The sequence below is a fragment of the Daphnia magna genome, linkage group LG1 (assembly GCF_020631705.1).
Source record: "Daphnia magna isolate NIES linkage group LG1, ASM2063170v1.1, whole genome shotgun sequence".
Taxonomy (NCBI): domain Eukaryota; kingdom Metazoa; phylum Arthropoda; class Branchiopoda; order Diplostraca; family Daphniidae; genus Daphnia; species Daphnia magna.
Window position 1 is genome coordinate 691860 of NC_059182.1, and position 16485 is coordinate 708344.

A 16485-nucleotide genomic window follows, 5' to 3' on the forward strand; every position below is an offset into this window, starting at 1 on the left:
CGTCTTCAGGGCCATGCAAAAGAAAAGAGTTCATCATATTGATATGCTATAACCCTCTCTAATGTAAAACGTTTAGCAAAAAAAAATAAAGTTGTAAGGTATTTCAAGGTAAACGAGGAACTTCTTTTTTTTTTTTCGGTTTATGGAAGATATCGAGTGAATAAATCTTAAGTTCCGCCACTATATATGCGCGCTATTTGTGATTGACATCTGATGTGTAACTGATGTGGCAATCCCTAAAACAGAAAAAATGGGGTGACATGTTGTAAGGATGGATGTCCAGCACGTTTAGCATCGCACCAAAGATGGGCATCTTCTTAAATATTTTCAGGTATAAAGTTCACCGACAGGTTAGCCGCTTGTCACACATTTCTGCTGGCATATCTCTAATTCGGCGTCATGGTGGGCCTGCGTATCACGTCGAATGACGTAGAAAGTTTCCACTTTCTTCTGCCAAAAGCAATGCCCATTTTACTTTTGCTTTCGAAAGAGAGATAACTGGTTAGAAATACAACTGAAGAAGAGTCTTCTCTTCCTTCTTCTGTTCTATTCGTGTTTCTATTTTGACAGTCCTACATAACTGATGAATGGCTCATGCCCAGTAAAGGATATATGTGTACGTCTCTCTTTTTAAGGTGCCCTTTTTTTTCTGTGTTCACCTCACGGAGAACATCTTTATATGGCCTTTGCATACTACAACTCACCATCTCGATGCATAGCTGCAAGCCTCTGTATATAACACGTTTCGCATAATTATACATCTATCGACCTTAACTTGGCCTCGTCTTGAAAGAAGGCGAAGGAAGACCAACATTTCAAGTCAGATCCAGTCCTCATTTTTGTTTGAAGGCTGCACGAGTCGACTCATTTAAAGCTAATACTCGTTATCCGTATAGATACGAAACAATGTTCCAAATTCGTATCCAAATATTACATTTTAGCTGTCGGCAAAAGGGCGAGTCACGGGGTCTTTGGGTATATCGGAGCTCGCTGCATCAATTAAAAAGAGTCTTTGATGCATAACAAATAAATCATCGGCAACCGTAATTTATCCATGTCAATCGGATACAATCAAATAAATGTCATATTCTGCAAGTGTTTAACATCTGAATTGAGATAAATGGTGTATTATTATACAATGCTTACAAAATACAAGTGGCAGAATTACGTCACAACACTGGGGTGTATTACTCGAATACATTTTTATAGCCATTGAAAATTCGTTTGGAAACTTTGAAGTTTCTTTTAAATAATTCCTCCACTGTTCGAAAAGAAAAAAACCGGTGCGCATTTGTAATCACCGTGCCCGTATCTTCCAGCGTTCGAAGTTTCCCAAGCAAAACACACTACACGTTCCAGTGTCGGGCTATTAGGTATGTAATTGCGGTGCACCTTCGATGACCTGTTCGACCAACAAAAAAAAGTGAAAGGTAAACCGTCACGAAAACAAGAAAATTGAGAGGGGCGCATCACGTCAGGCGATCCTTAAAGAAAGAAAAGAACAAAATGGCGCGTTTGAATTCGTGTTCAAGCAGCTGCGCTGTACTCCTAACGGCCTTTCTATAAAGTGAGTGGCACTCACCTAGAACCTGCGATACGGCGCCAAGAATCGTCTGTAAACATCTTCGTCCGATTCATCGGAATCCGAGTGATAATACGTCGTTTTCCTGTTGCTCGGTTTGGCAATTCTCCTGTAGACTTCTTCCGATTCACGAGAGTCTGAACTGTAGTAGTACGACGTCGGTTTGATGACGGGCTGGATCGGCTGCGTCATCTTGGCGAATCTTCGATACACTTCGTCGGATTCGTCGGACTCGATCGAATCGTATTTCCATTTGTATTGCGGTTGCACTGCCGGACGATCCCAACCGTTGGCGAACGGGTTGTAAGGTTTGATGTACGAGTTGAAGGACTTGAACGAGTCGCCATCGATCGAGTTGATCGAGTTGATGGAATTCTTCTGAGCAGGGACGGTCTTGTAGCGGTTGGAAGATGGCCGATAGTAGTAGGTGTTCTGCGCTGCGACGTAGTTATCCGTCACGACAACCACAGCGCAAACGACGAGCTGTACGTCCCAAAAATGAGATTCAAAACGAGACAAAGGAATTAGAAAATATACCGGGCGTGATCAACAATCTAAAACAAAACGATGAAAGTGAAATGAGGTAGAAAAAAACTTTCTCTTTTATGTCTACGCCAGACTTTTCTTTTTCTTTACCATAAACGAGCAGCGTAACATTCTCTGTTGTTCGTTCAAAATCTACTGATGGAATGAACTCTCTGCTCTCGGTCGCAGTCAGTTTTATATGAAAATGTGCTGTGTCGACGACGTTGAAGCAACAAACGAGAAAAGCCAATCAACGATGGACCATCGTGCTCGTTTCCTTGGCAACCCTCTCGTCTTTTGGCTCTTGTTGTTATCAAATCGCAATCACATGGGGGCAGTTCCTCTCTCTTCTTCTGCCTTTTTTATTCCTCGTTCCCATATGACCTCACCCGTCAGGTAGGGCAGATGCCGCTGTGACGTCCTTTGCGGAGAGTTTTGTTTTTTCTATGGTCCTCGATTGCAACAATGTTGCGTGGCATGTTTGCAACATCACACAATCTGGGAAGGCTCTATTCAAAAATTGTGGTTTTTTTTTTTGCAGTTTAATTAATTATGTTTGCATGGCGAATTCATGCGTGTAATGAAAACTAAAAAAAAAAAAAGAGATCAAGAACGAATAAGTTAAAATTAGAAAATGTTGGCGCGCAGAGAAATTTTGAAATGTTTTGAAATGAAAATTGCTTTGAACCTCGTGTGTGGCTTGATGACGTTCCATACAAATGAGCTTTGCACTTTCATCCATAGATTATACCGTGAAGGGCACAAAACGACCCTTTTTTTAAATTTGTTTTGATGACGAATGATGTTTTTATTATGATTTAATTTTACCTATTTTTGATTGGTCTTATATTGAAAGAAAAACGCCGGGCCATTGTGCCGAATTCAACGATTGCGTGCTGGCAAAAATCAACAAATAAATTGACTATTTAATAACCAATTTTTGAATTAACTGCGCAGCAGCACGTCTATCTTTGCCCTTGGGCAATCACCCAGGTGAATTCTACAAAATTTCGCGTTTTTCATTTAAAATTTTTTGTTCATCCGTCAGTCTCGTTTCGGGTAAACAGCAAAATTCAATCCTCATTTCAATAAAAGTTGGCAGATTTTCCAATTACGATTCACTCGTCATGTCCGTGGACGTTCGTGACATTGTCTGTATGCAAATTCTCCACATTATAATACAAATCTCACGAAAGCAAATTTCTTTAATGCAAAACGGCCGTCTGGCATAAAAGGCTGACCTTATACCACAGCCGCCGCAAGAATTTTACGTGCATAATAAAAAAGAGCTAAACAACGATGCGACAGCGATCGTGAAAAAGCATGACGAGGGTGTGAAAAACAAAGATGAGAATCTCAACAAAAGACGATGCTGGTTGCCCGCAAGAAAACAAAATATGAAAACTGCTGTTGATGTTCACAATAGCAGGGCATTGCGAAATCTCACGTTGCGTTTTTAAAGAAACGCACATACAGCACGACCCTTATTGTTCTCTCAAAAGCATGTACGTGTCTATAATACGTCCGTTCAAATCTAGCAGAGAATCTGCATACCTTTACACACAATTAAGACAAATGCTTAGAACTGTATAGGGTATTTTCGTTCTTCTTTTTTGAATGTTTTAGGCAACAAGGATGAAAGTCGTTCATGATAAGTGGTGTATTATTATAGAACAGGTACAGCAGGCAAAACAAGGCACAGATATCGGGTGAATCTGGAGGATGCATATTTCGAGAACTTTCACTTTGCTTTAAAAACTTCTTTTTTGTTTTGTTTTTTAAGAGGAAAAAGAGCTTTTGTACTTCGTGTTCACCGAGTTCCATGACCATATATTATTCACCGCTAAATTGTTTCGTCCTCCACAGTTATCGATCTCATTTTTTTCTCGACGTTATACAGTGGGGGCCAGAATACAAAGACTTCTACGCTTTTCTCTTTAGGGCGTCTATGTAACGCTATACACAATCCTCAGAAGAAATCCTCTCTAATATTCCGCGATCAAACAAGAAAAAGAGAAAGGCGGCCCATCTCAACGCATTTTTTTGAAGAAGCGCTTCGTTTGCCAGATATTAAAAAATGGCTGCCGCATTCTCTTGTTTTTTTTTCCAAAGACTTTTTAAGAAAAGGGTAAACCCACCAATCCAAAAATTAAAAAAAAAATAAAAGGGGGCCCACTACCACCAACGTCTGTTTTCGCGAGATTCAAACGAATCTTCATCGGAATGGCGGACGTTCCATCTGGTTTGTTGTTGCCGGACAGGAGCAGCTGTTGGACGATTCCATGCGTTGCTAGTGATGGAGGGCCTCTGAGGTGAAGAGGAACGACGACGGAAGGTGGATTCAACTGATTCGACTGAATTATCTTCGATGGAGTTGTCGAAATTCACCCTCCATCTGTTTTGCTGTTGCACTGCTGACGGCCAGCCCCATCCGTTGTTGCTTCTGGCGACGACCGGATTGATGTTGAAGGCGGAAGATGGATTTTGTGGCCTGAAAACATTGCGGCTGACGGATGGATTGCTCTGCCCGAAACGGCGGTAAAAATAGGTGTTTTGCGCTTCGACGCCGTTATCCATCAGCATCACGGCCACGCTTGAGACGACGAGCTGAAAGTGCAGAAAAATAAATTAAAAAGATGGTCTCTTAAAAAATATGTAGAAAAATTAGATTTTAGTGTTTTAAAATGTGTTACCAAGGCAGAGTAGCTCAACATTTTTTGAGAGAAGTTCGCTTGGATTGAAATGCACAAGAAGAATGATGTCTTAGGCTCTGTTGGGATTCCATTTTTATAGGATGGTGAGCCGACCACCGGGAACCTTGAGCAGTACGACACGCACCTTGATCTTGATATCCTTGAAAAAAAATTGAAAAATACAAATAAAAGAGATTGGCACTCCAGTGGCTCTTGCGTTCGGGAACTTCTTTCGTGCTGGGGGCATGTAATTTGACATGGAGCTCCTCTCTCTTTTCATTTTTTTCCATGAGCATGGGTTTTTAATTCAACATCCTCAAACCTCTTCGTGTCTTCTTTACTCTTTGGTTTTTCTCAATTGAATAATCGTAAATATTCGCGTTTTCGAAATCGATAAAGTCGGAATTTTAACTGGTTCGTTAGTCGAGCGTGAAAACCCAATCATAAACGAATATCATGTGAATCTGTCATCCGCATCGATAGCCACCGTTACGCCTCCCCATCTCGTCAAATGATCCCGATCAAAACACTGAAACTTTGACAGGTGTTAAATTGAATCAACAGCAGGTGCTGTTTTTGTACTTTTTCTTGCTTTAAATTGCATTCCGTATATATTTAAAATAAAAACAATGAGTCGACAATGACGGAATGCAATGACGAATTTCCGTTCGTCATTTGAGCTTTCAAGGAAGTTCCAAACTCGCGCGTTTCCCATTCGCACGATGGATGACCCGAATCCCGAGATGCATGACTACTCATCCTCTCAATGCCGTGAAAAAGTTCACGTTTTCATTTTATTTTTTAATGTCTTTCTTTCTATTGCGGCAATGCATTTAAAAAAAGATTACGCCAAAGCGCGTACAACATTTGTATCGTACATGGTGGTTTCATTTCACCGCAACGATTATTTCTTAGTTAAGGCAGCGCAACTGTGCGAGTTGAGAAGATATAAACAGAACTTAAAAGTGAGTTAGTTAATAAACCATCAATTTCGATGGATAGACTACTTCAAGGTAGACCTGTGGGGTGGGGATAAGTATAATAAGGTCATCGAGTTTTGCAATTTCATCTAAAAATGGAAGCGAAACTAGTCAGTATCTAGCGAAGGTGCATTCCAATTAAACCGTGCGTACGTGCAGAATCTATAACCCTGATGAGATGAAATTTCCTATTTCGAAGACGGCAGAGCCTTCCAGCAAACAACAGGAGATTGTAGTACACCATATAATACAGTGTAATTACTATCTATACGTGTTCAAAAATGATGTTCTATAAATATAGTCCACAATTACGACTCCACCCATATTCTCAATTCTCTCACACGCAGCGAAGAAGAAGATTAAATTTGAAATGTGAAGCCACTTGAATATTCGTGAAAGTGTTTTTTAGATACATACGTTAAAATTCTGCTGAATTTCAAGTGAAATGACATTCGTGTGCGTGATCCAGTTGGCGAAGCAAAGCGGGGTGACCGGTGCATACGTGACAGGTATCCACTGGCACGTTCAGAACCTGTCTGAAATGGCCTGAATTGGAAAAAACCCAAAGAAAACGAGGAACACGATAAAAAGACGATACATTTGTTGTTTTGTTTTTTAAAGCAACAGATGTGGTACGGATTGAAAATTAAAGAGTAAAAGTTTTTCTTTCTCTAACTTAAAAACAATTAAGAGAAAAACAAAGGAGGGTGAAAACGAAATGATCATAATGACATTTGCTAACGGACACGTGTCGGCAGTCTTGTTGAAACAAAGAGAAATTACGTCAAACTTTCTTCTGATGATTAATGTCTCTAAACGTGGCTCATTGTCTGCGTCCATATTTGGGATTATGTCTACCGACAATCTGCAAGAGGAAACAAAAACTTGCAGTCTTTTTCTTCTGCCAGTTTTTAATCTTTAACTTTAGATCGGTAGGTGCCCCCCTATAGACTTTGTTCAATCATGATGGCCGACTTGTTTGGGATTACTTGTCATTGAAAGTGAAACCTAACCTAATCTTCACTAAATCAAATGCAATTCAGGTCAACTTCTCATTCTGCTGCATTTCAAATGATTTCTATTTGCACAGCCTATATCCTCGGAAGTTCTTCTCTATTCATGTTCGTACCTTACCTTTGGTTTGGACTGACCAATGTGCTTCATCAGAGAATTCTCACATATTTTTGCTATTGTTCTTACGCATCACTCGGGGCATCCATTGAAGCTCCTTGGCCTTAAAGCACCTTTTTCACACACAGCAATACCTTTTCAATAATAACACACTGTTGTAACCTTGAATTGTAGCCGATGACCTCGGTTGGAAGAAGAGAAATCGTTAGCAATAGCGGTGAGTTAAGGATATGGAGGTGACATCCCAAGAAGATTGTGAAGGGCATCCTGGTCGGGAAGGATGGCCCAATAGCGAAGCAGTACATCACGACTATTTTTATTTGTAAGCGTCACGAATAGGAAAGGTCATAACCACAATAAAATTATACATCTAGATGTGAATATTAGATATTCACCGTTTACCAATATGGAATGAACACGAGTCTATGTCCATAATGATAAGTACGCATATGCTCGTATTTAGAAAGCTTGTACCGGTAGCAGTTTAAATGAACCCAAAAGGATACTGCACATCATGTCATTTCAAAATAGACGATCGTGGGTGCAACAGACAAAATTTAGAAAACAAAATCAATCTGACTGAGCTTTCAAGCATGACAAATAATATTGTCATGTTTATTGAAATGTCACAAAACTTGTAGACCGGGTTATCAGAGAAAACAAACGTTGCTGAAGTGGCAAATGCAAAAAACAAGTTAATGACAACAGATTTAAAAAAAAGCAATATGTTTAAAACACGAAATTTCTTGGTTGGACCTTAAAAACACAAACAAAACAATAACAAGGAAAGCCAATGAAATCTTCCAAGAGAACAACATTAGAACGAATAATGTAATGTTACAAATGAACGTATACCATCACGGCATAGATTCTTCTTCTTCTGTTTGTTTGACTTGATTCTTGATTGAAATTCGTTTCGAACGTTTGCCAGGAGGTGCCAATGGACCCGCACTCTTCTTACTAACTCGAGCTCTCGATTGCTTACGTTCGACGATCGGGTCGGACGATTCGTTAATCGGGTCTGTAACGCTAGGCGGAGCTTCAAGTGCCACTACTGCTGCATTCTCAATTTGTTTTATGTTTGGTGAACAGGTCATCGGACCCGACAGCGCCGCTTCCAAAGACGCCAGTTGCTTCAACGACGATTCGTAGATTTCTGGGGTCTTTGAAATTGTCACAGAAATCACGTCATCTGGGCCACGTCGGATGTCCGACACCTTTGCACTGTAACCTGTTACGGTCCTCTGGCCTCCGAAATACTTGGACGCAAACGCCTGAGCTTCTTGTTCGCTTGCGAATGCGTTGTACGTCATCGATTCTTTGGTTGAATGGAGGAAGAGCTCCACCGCAGGATGTTCTTTCAGAATTGCATCAGGCTGCTCCCACTTGAACATGGGGAATTTGAAGCGAACAAGCTGCTGAACGCGTGCAGCGCTCAGGGTGATTAACGTGGATTCCATCGATGATGCTGTTGGAACAGCCCAAACGTTGCTGGACGAAAGAATCGCTGCCAACAAAATTCTTGCCTCTTGATTTTTGGAGTTTACAATCCTGTCTATCAGTATCTCAAGCTTCTGTGTTTCTTGCAGTTTCAGGAAAGACACCATCAATTGAGCGGCAGCCTTTTCCAGAGCTTCAAACGAAGACGTGTAACTGTTGGTGGGATCATTCAATTCCATCAGCTGATTTTCCAGTTTGGTTACAAGATCCACATAGAAATCCCAGTATGGAGGCAGAGACTTGAGCAGAGTCACATCGCTTTGCTGAAGCCAACCGATCACGACTGATGGATGGCGAACGCTCAACGATTTCAGCTGAAATAAAAGTTGAATAAGTCGGCTGTACTCCGATGGTAGACCATCAATCAAAACCAGCATGTCGATGCAAGAGCCCACAACGCTATCTGTAGATTGGGTTTCAGCAAGTTCAATCAAATAAAAGTCGGTCAGCATTCGGAAAACCTGATCGCTGACATAAATTGCCGCTTCAAAGCATTGGCGGTGGAAGAGACAAGTCGCGAAATGGGCGAGATGTCCGGTCTGTCTCAGATCGAATACCATGTTTTCGTTGATCAACGGCTTAAAGCAATCGTTGACAATACTGCAACTCCACGTGTCAAGCATTACAACCAATTCTGCTAGTTTGTCTGCCACTTCCCGAGAACAAATGCCGCCTACAAAAGCGGTTGATTCGTCCGACATGCAACATTGGTGGCAACGGTAATTCGTTGAGTCAAGACGAGTGAAGAGAAGACAGAGCAGCTCTAGACCACATTCAGGTAAATTCCAAATCAAACATAGATGAATCAAGCGAAGGGTCCTCTTGGATGCAACGTGCACAGAGACCGGAATGGCTCTATCGCAACGCAGATCACTACACTCTGACGCACATGCAAACCACGATTTGTTCGGTTCCTTTTTGCAAAGGTCTAACAAGTGCAGCATTTGGGTTTTTTTCGTTTCGGTGATGACAAGGAATGGATCACTTTCCTTCGGAGCGTTCTCAACAACATCCAGCGCTTGATCTAATCCAAACCGGATGGCAGTAGACAAGGTTTGATTCCGGGGCCACATAATGATGGCAGCTCGATCAAACGTATGTCCGTCAAATTTCCCACCGTAGTCGGGTGGTGGATCGCAATGGAAAACTGCTTCATTAAATCCTAAGAGCTCATCGGGAACGACGATCGAAAGTGGTGGCAATGCGAGACGACGATTCTGAAGATCCAACCAATTTCCGGCCCAGAATTCAACCCAGTCGTTTTCGCGGAAATATTTAGGAGTTTTTCCTTGATTTCTTTTTATCAGATGCTCTCTTCCGGACGTTGTCCAATCATCTTCTTTGTATCCTATGTATTTGGTGACGATGGCGAGGTGCACGTCAACAAAATCTCCCAGGGTGGATAAGATGAGATTAACCGTGGAACGGTCGATGCCTTTCAGAGAGTTAAATGATAAATTGTTTTTGCAATAATCATGCTCTAGGGGCAAGGCATACAGCTCCACTGGAGAGTGATCGATTTTTCGCCAATTACTGAACAGATCTCTGAGTTTTTGTTCATTCTTCGATAATTGTGCAATGGCTCCTGAATGAGTATCCTTCTGAAGCATTACAGGCGACTGCCATATTCGATACAATGGGCTGCTATAATCTTCACTCAACGGTCGGGCGATGCATGTGGTTGTTTCTTTGTGTCGTAGGTTAAATACCAAATCAAGGCGAGAGCCTTTCGTTATGGGTTCCATAAACACTTGACAATCATCGTAAAATGCAGTCACATGAAAAGCGCGATTGCTATTTCGAGAGGTACTGAATAATTTGCTCTGCTGTTTCCGATTTTTTAAACGGAAATCACCACCGCGAAACCCACCAATAACAGGAATTTGTAACATAAGGGTCCCAAACGATCCTACAATAAAATCCAAACATTTTTCTGATCTCTTATCACTTCATTGACTTTTCTGTTTTTATTTATTTTATTACCTGTCCATTTCGCTTTGTTTATGACAGAAGTGAAGCGTTTCGGTTCAACATCGTAATTAACATCATCATTAGCTTCAACAGCCCTATAAAGGGCAACATGTGACAAGTTTGCTTCCACAGATTCTATTCCTTGGCCAAATTCTTGGAAGTCTCTAAGTGACAAGGCAATTAGCTCACGCAGCAGAGACACAGAGAAGTCTGAAGGAGAGACTGAGATTATCTCTGATGCATCAATCCGCCACTCAATTTGCCAATTGCTCATTTCTATTTTTTCTCCCAATTCTTCAAGCAAGCAAAGGTCCTAGAAAATAATTTTATAGTAGTAGTAAAATTTTTAACAGAATGAAATCAAATTATTTACATTCTTGGATACAGGAACTAAAATTTCGTCACCAGAATGAATACTAAGAGATGTCAGAAAATTTTCTGGGGCAAGCTCTGTTCCACAAGCACTAACTGGGAATTCAGTGCTTTGTTTGAGATCTTCAAGGGTAAAAATCACTTGTTGGCGGTGTGCATATGCCATCTTTGCTACAGTACTGACTATTCTTCCAGATGATGTCTTTATGGCTCATATGTTGGAACTTTTGGAATTAATTTGGTATCAACTAGATTAAAGCAGCCTGCAAAATGGGAAAAGAAGCTTATTATTGGGAAATCACTGGAGACCTTTCTCAAATCATTGGTATATAATATTGTTGATTGGCAAAATTTCACAGTGGTGAATATTTTAAGCATCCAAACATCTTAAACTGAGGTTTCAAAAATTTCCATTGAGACATTTATGTAACTTACGAATTGTGTCGTTGTTAACAGACGAAAATGGCCGATACGAATCTATTTTGAACCTCGGCTGACCCAGCTGAGAGCTGACCCCTAGCGAGATGTTTTTTCTAATCCAAGGTCGCGACTCACAAGTTCAACAGCAAAGACGAATGGTAAGCTATTCCTCTGTTCGAGATATCAAGTTGTGCAATTTAAGAACACAACACACAGTTTTTCTTTGCACCCATTGCTATCACAGAAAGTTTACCACAACCAACCTTAAATCTATTATAACTTATTATTAGATAATATAGATTTTTCAAAATTCTTGAATAGCTGTGAAGTTTGGATTTTCAAGGTCAATGGTAATTTTACATGAAGCAGTCAGTTGTCAGCCGTAATGGCCGTAATGGTTTTGGTGGAAGTGATGGCACCGATATTCACTAAACAAATCATTTCCGGATTATGTTTTGCGAAACGAAGAGAGAGGCAAACAAAAATAATAATAATTTTTTATAAGGACGGAACTTTGATGCGGAAGTGAAAGTGAATAAGGACAAAATCCAATGAAACCTAGATCCATAATTGATTGGTTCTTTTGTTTGATTGATATGACCTTCCCACGTACACAAAAAGATTCAAACGTCGTGAAAGAAATAAACGGCCATTGATTTAATTGTTTTCTAACCTTTTACATTTTTTTGAAACAAAAAGAAAAGGAATTTCAATTTAAAAGTGAGAGTTTATTTAGACAATTATGGGACTGTTTAAAGAAAATACTTTTCCTATACTTCATCTGTTGTAAGGATGAGTTTAAGGCACGGCTAAGTTTAAGCCTGTCCGCCTCATTTTCACTAATGACTTGACGAATCGCCACTGGTAGTGGACGAGGCCGTCGTGTGCCCGTTACCAAAGTCAAGCCCTTTCACTTGCACGCCGAGTATAGCAATTATGGTGAAATCCGTTACTCTTTCCTCATATTAAAACTAAATAAATAGCCACCAAGAAAATATGTGAAACCCAAGTTTATTAAACCAACCCCGAATCTCCGCTACACGTTTGAGTGACAGTGATTGAACGCTAACTCCTATTTGTGTACATACGTATATGCGGCTGTGTTCTATTTCTCTTGAATATTTTGTTTATTTTGCAATATCAAAACTTTTCAACTGAAATTCGAAATGTTGTTTTACCCAACTTCCAAGCGATGCTTCTGAAACGGCAGCTGCAAATTTAGCAAATAAATCTTCTTGGTATGGCCTCTCTCATCATACCCCATGAATGTGAGCATCCAGCCGAGTTGAGGAACGTTAGACATTGATTCATCACACGAACACCAGGAGAGCTAGAAAAACGAAACAAGGAAACACACCTCTTATTTAGTATGTTTACACACCGAGAAAATTCCCCTATTTATTATTCAAAGATATTCACGAAAGCTACACACAGCGTTGTATCACTCACAGCAGTTTCGCTTGTTCCTGGACAGCTCGTCGAAAGGACGTACTGTGGCTTGTGTCTAGGTCATCGCTAATCATATCTACACAATTTTAGCAATGAAACCAAGACCGCTAAAGTTAGTTCGACAACCTTGCACGTTGTTTTAATCCAAGGTGACTTCCCCGTGGCTATAGATTGGACTCCGCTAGGTTGTCTTCCGCGACCCAAATCAGCAAACATCAAAAATCGTATAAATACCTGGATACCTAGACAGAAAAAGTATATTCTCCCAACGTTTTTTAAAGCCATCTGAGCTAACAATCAAACATGTGCCGTCTTACTTCAACAATGGTATACATACATTTTTATGAACCTCAAAATTTAGACAAATAAATTGCTCATTTGATTAATCCTGTTTTCCAACTTCTTTGTTCCCAAGATTGCCGTAGCCTTGGTGCTGGCAACGCATTTGAAAGAAACCAGTTCTTTCGCCATCCATCGATTAAATGACGCCTCCCATCTTGACCGTGATGATTCTCACGAAACTCTTTTCAACACCCGACCAGCAACATCTGATTCAGCTGTAGGTTTGGCCAGTCTACAGGGCCAGCTCGTTCACAGCTCGGAGGAGGATGCCCACGACGACAGCTCATCAGTGGAACATCGATTAATTAAACGAAGCAACGTTCATCAGTTAACACCCGAAGAATGGCAACTCCTCGTCCAGCATGAAATGAATCGCGATCGTTTCGATTCTTCGGAAGAAGTGGACAGGCTCTTCCTCCAGCAAAACGTCCACACGGCCGAGGATTTCCAAAGATTGTTGGCGAGTCGACAGTGGACGAGAGATGTCAGCGACGAGCTGCAGGGAAGCTGGGAAGTGAAAGACGTCGAGTTGTTAAAGAAACTGTTTGGAGATTCGTGGGAGTCGGTCAAGGATAGGAGGTTCGATCACACGTCAGTCGAAGATTTGATGGAAATTTGGCTCCACCAAAATAATGCGCAACGATTGGCGCGGGACGAAAGGCCATAAGCTTTTATAGAAGTAGTCAAATGTTTTTACTTTTATCGACGTACCTGCTATCTATCCTATTTTGTATTACATTCGATGCCGTGCAGCACATTCTCTTTATGCAAATACAGATCTCCCGCGCCTTTCAATTCAAATTTGACGTTCACGATTGTCGAGTTATCTGATTTATTCGAAAGGGATCGGGTCTCTTTCTTCGTACATGCCAATAAAAGTTTTGCCAAAAATAGAAAAGAAGATGCGCTAAACGCAATAGTTTGCAATGCTAACGAGGTATAAGGAGGTTGTTTCAACAACAAATTTCCGATGTTGCATACGAAAATGGCCATTAAAAGACGTCATTGCTTATTTATGTTGTTCTTAATGATCGGTTAGAAGGCCGTAGCAAAAATTTCGATACGCCGGCGAAAAAAGCGGAGGAGAAAATGGAAATTTTTCGATATTTTCCATTATTGGAATCCATGACGTTACGCGGCATGAAGTTGGTGAATTTCGAGAAAACAAAAGAGAAACACATTACATTTCTTTTGAATGCACTGAATTCAAGCTCCGTAATCGATAGACGTTGGCTTTTCATCCAGCGGAACGGAATTACACGTGACTACTTTTTCTGCGTGCTTCAGTCGTATATCGGCCAAAAGATTTATAAGGGCCAGCAACTAATATTGTGTGATTCCTATTGGAATTTGTTATCATTGCGTAACGTTAGACAATTGTAACCAGTCATGGTGTGTTGTTGATAACGGATATTAAAAAACAAAACAAAAACAAGACGGAAACAGTGTATAGTATACCTGTAACTATAGGAAGGAGTGGCCAATGGCAATCGGGATAGACCTGATAATTCCATTTTTAGATGACTCAGCTATTATATACTTTTGTTTAGGGTGTTTTTGTATGGGTGCTCCCTGCCGGAAATTGTAAATTTCGTTATAGAAAATTGCCAGGATCCAAACATTTGAAACGGAATAAACTTAAATCGTCCTAGAAGACAAATCTTGTATTTTGGTTTGATTTGCGGAATACAGGTATTTTTATGTAATCATTCATCGAACCCTTTGAATATAGACCTGTTTGATCGGAACTATTCCTGAATAACTGTTACCCGAATATAACTGGATGCCATGCAATGATTAGATTTGCATACGCACATGTTACATAATAAAGTTATCAAACGAAATAGACTGTAAAGGAAATCGAGCAGCTCTCGCTTTCGTTTTCGACCACAAGTTCCAGATGTCGTAAACAGATGGCTTTGCCGTACTTTCTCTGCAAGTGGGCGAAATAACAGCCCAATCTAAAATCAAACGTGAATCACGATCAATCAACTGAAAATTTAATCTGAACGTGTCACACATTAAAACTTCAAAGGAAAGTTAATGTGAAATATATGAAGAATATGTTTATTATGGTTTTGAATTCATTATATGATGCTGCGTGAGTAGTCCATCACTTGACTCATCTGCATACTAAATTGCATTACAACTGGCGGCATCAACGGAACTCTGGCATTTGAGTTAACCAAATTTAGTCAAATCTGAAAACAAAAATCTAAAATTTGGCTCATACGAATTTCAACGTTGGTGGCCTTGAATGCCTAGCGGCAATGCATCCAAAAATACGCGTGAAAAAGCGTGAGTCGATAGTTTGTGTCCTCGGCCGTTTTCCTCCCCGTTAAAATGCGTTTGTGATATGTCGATTATCGGGACGCCCGCTGAGGTTTCGGGACGCCATTGGAAGGTTCCACTACAGCATAAGAAATTCACGAAACAGATGTAATCTCATGCCAAAAGCGTTTTTGTCGACAACGTATCTAAACGGCCATCACAATCGACAGGGCCTGCCAAACTCAAATACCATAAAAATGAAGATCAGAAGATATAGGGCCTACATTGTAGCCTAACAAGTTGGACACCGTGACCATAGTGATAAGACAACAAATGCTGCAGTAAGTTTGTATATACTTGGACAAGTTACTTATATCTGCAGTTGCTCTATATATCGTGTATGACCACTCTATTTTACCCATGAATGTCGGGCGTTAGATGGACAACGCCCATTGCACCACATCTTGCATAATAATCGTATATCTATTTTTTGGCGAATGATCTGTGTCGCTTTTGTTCGTAAAAGTATGGAGTGTTGACTTTTCCTTGCCGCTCCCAACACTTGAAATCTGCCAGAGGGTTCAGTCGAATTCCGACCTTGTTCGTAAATTTTCTTTCACGCCTTTTTCAAATGGCGGCATTGAGGAAATAGTAAAACGCATTTGTTTGTTTTTTTATCGAACTCTTTGCGCATCTTTTCGTCCGTGCTCCACTAACCCAGAAAATTTGCTACAGCCCATAGCGCTGCGCTTCTATATATGTTCACCTTTGACTCTATAATACGACTCTGAACAAATCTCATTATGTATAAACCTGATGGTTATTGGCCAAAATGAAAGCTTTGTAGTTTCTATCCGATATTGTTTAGGTCACGGTGTTCCAGTTTCCCTTTCACTTATTGCCGCATTGGAAGCCAAACTTGTCCTCATTTCCACCGAAGAAAATTCAAACAAAACACGCATGTTAAAAAGGTTTTAGGCTATGCATTATAATTTTATTTTTAGGACGAAAAGAGTTGACCACTTTTACCAACAAACTGTCGGATATCCTTAAAGGTGGGAAAATGTCTGTAAGCCAAAGGCAAGTCTGCCGTAAGGATGTGACTTACATTCCCAGACGGCTCACAATTCGTTGTCAAAACGCGTATAATTTTGTATTCCTCAACAAGGGCGAGGTCTGATTTCATATTTCACCCGCTTTCGAAGACCGGCTGATTTCCTTTTCGATAGCTAGCCTATTACTCCTTTTG

General features: G+C 40.5%; 4 protein-coding genes and 1 long non-coding RNA gene across 6 annotated transcripts; 1 reads left to right on the forward strand and 4 right to left on the reverse strand.

Moving 5' to 3' along the window:
• Nucleotides 1-1111: 1111 nt before the first annotated feature.
• On the reverse strand, nt 1112-2372 carry LOC116920596. 2 transcript variants are annotated; one of them, XM_032926737.2, is made up of 3 exons: nt 2219-2372; nt 1583-2065; nt 1112-1402 (listed from the first exon to the last, which is right to left on the reverse strand). In XM_032926737.2, exons 1-2 carry the CDS (start codon nt 2237-2239, stop codon nt 1583-1585), a joined length of 504 nt encoding a protein of 167 aa, XP_032782628.2. In that variant the 5' UTR covers nt 2240-2372; the 3' UTR covers nt 1112-1402. The 2 variants fall into 2 exon arrangements, with proteins under 2 accessions (XP_032782628.2, XP_032782631.2); XM_032926740.2 differs by having other exon boundaries at nt 1112-1484.
• A 1380-nt stretch (nt 2373-3752) lies between these two features.
• LOC116920709 lies at nt 3753-4955 on the reverse strand. Its single transcript, XM_032926806.2, has 2 exons — nt 4801-4955; nt 3753-4714 (listed from the first exon to the last, which is right to left on the reverse strand). The coding sequence occupies exons 1-2, from the start codon at nt 4819-4821 to the stop codon at nt 4283-4285; spliced, it is 453 nt and encodes a 150-aa protein (XP_032782697.1). The 5' UTR covers nt 4822-4955; the 3' UTR covers nt 3753-4282.
• Nucleotides 4956-7491: 2536 nt separating this feature from the next.
• Nucleotides 7492-11450, reverse strand: LOC116918509. The gene is made up of 4 exons (XM_032924232.2): nt 11190-11450; nt 10756-11017; nt 10395-10695; nt 7492-10320 (listed from the first exon to the last, which is right to left on the reverse strand). The coding sequence occupies exons 2-4, from the start codon at nt 10918-10920 to the stop codon at nt 7769-7771; spliced, it is 3018 nt and encodes a 1005-aa protein (XP_032780123.2). The 5' UTR covers nt 10921-11017; nt 11190-11450; the 3' UTR covers nt 7492-7768.
• A 1347-nt stretch (nt 11451-12797) lies between these two features.
• Nucleotides 12798-13766, forward strand: LOC116920397. Its single transcript, XM_032926620.2, has 2 exons — nt 12798-12950; nt 13039-13766. The coding sequence occupies exons 1-2, from the start codon at nt 12927-12929 to the stop codon at nt 13630-13632; spliced, it is 618 nt and encodes a 205-aa protein (XP_032782511.2). The 5' UTR covers nt 12798-12926; the 3' UTR covers nt 13633-13766.
• An 844-nt stretch (nt 13767-14610) lies between these two features.
• Nucleotides 14611-15588, reverse strand: LOC116921577. The gene is made up of 3 exons (XR_004393404.2): nt 15487-15588; nt 15199-15375; nt 14611-15134 (listed from the first exon to the last, which is right to left on the reverse strand). It is a non-coding gene; the product is annotated as an uncharacterized LOC116921577 (long non-coding RNA).
• Between the last annotated feature and the right edge of the window lie 897 nt (nt 15589-16485).

Excerpts from the sequence above, each read along its gene's own strand:
- LOC116920596 (XM_032926737.2), bottom strand. The coding sequence starts at position 2,239 with ATGTTACGCTGCTCGTTTATG. Across the intron at positions 2,066-2,218 it reads TGTTACGCTGCTCGTTTATG|CTCGTCGTTTGCGCTGTGGT; the intron begins GTAAAGAAAAAG and ends TGGGACGTACAG.
- LOC116920709 (XM_032926806.2), bottom strand. The coding sequence starts at position 4,821 with ATGTTGAGCTACTCTGCCTTG. Across the intron at positions 4,715-4,800 it reads TGTTGAGCTACTCTGCCTTG|CTCGTCGTCTCAAGCGTGGC; the intron begins GTAACACATTTT and ends CTGCACTTTCAG.
- LOC116918509 (XM_032924232.2), bottom strand. The coding sequence starts at position 10,920 with ATGGCATATGCACACCGCCAACAAGTGATTTTTACCCTTGAAGATCTC. Across the intron at positions 10,696-10,755 it reads TAGTTCCTGTATCCAAGAAT|GACCTTTGCTTGCTTGAAGA; the intron begins GTAAATAATTTG and ends ATTATTTTCTAG. Across the intron at positions 10,321-10,394 it reads AAACAAAGCGAAATGGACAG|GATCGTTTGGGACCCTTATG; the intron begins GTAATAAAATAA and ends ATTTTATTGTAG.
- LOC116920397 (XM_032926620.2), top strand. The coding sequence starts at position 12,927 with ATGTGCCGTCTTACTTCAACAATG. Across the intron at positions 12,951-13,038 it reads GCCGTCTTACTTCAACAATG|ATTGCCGTAGCCTTGGTGCT; the intron begins GTATACATACAT and ends TTTGTTCCCAAG.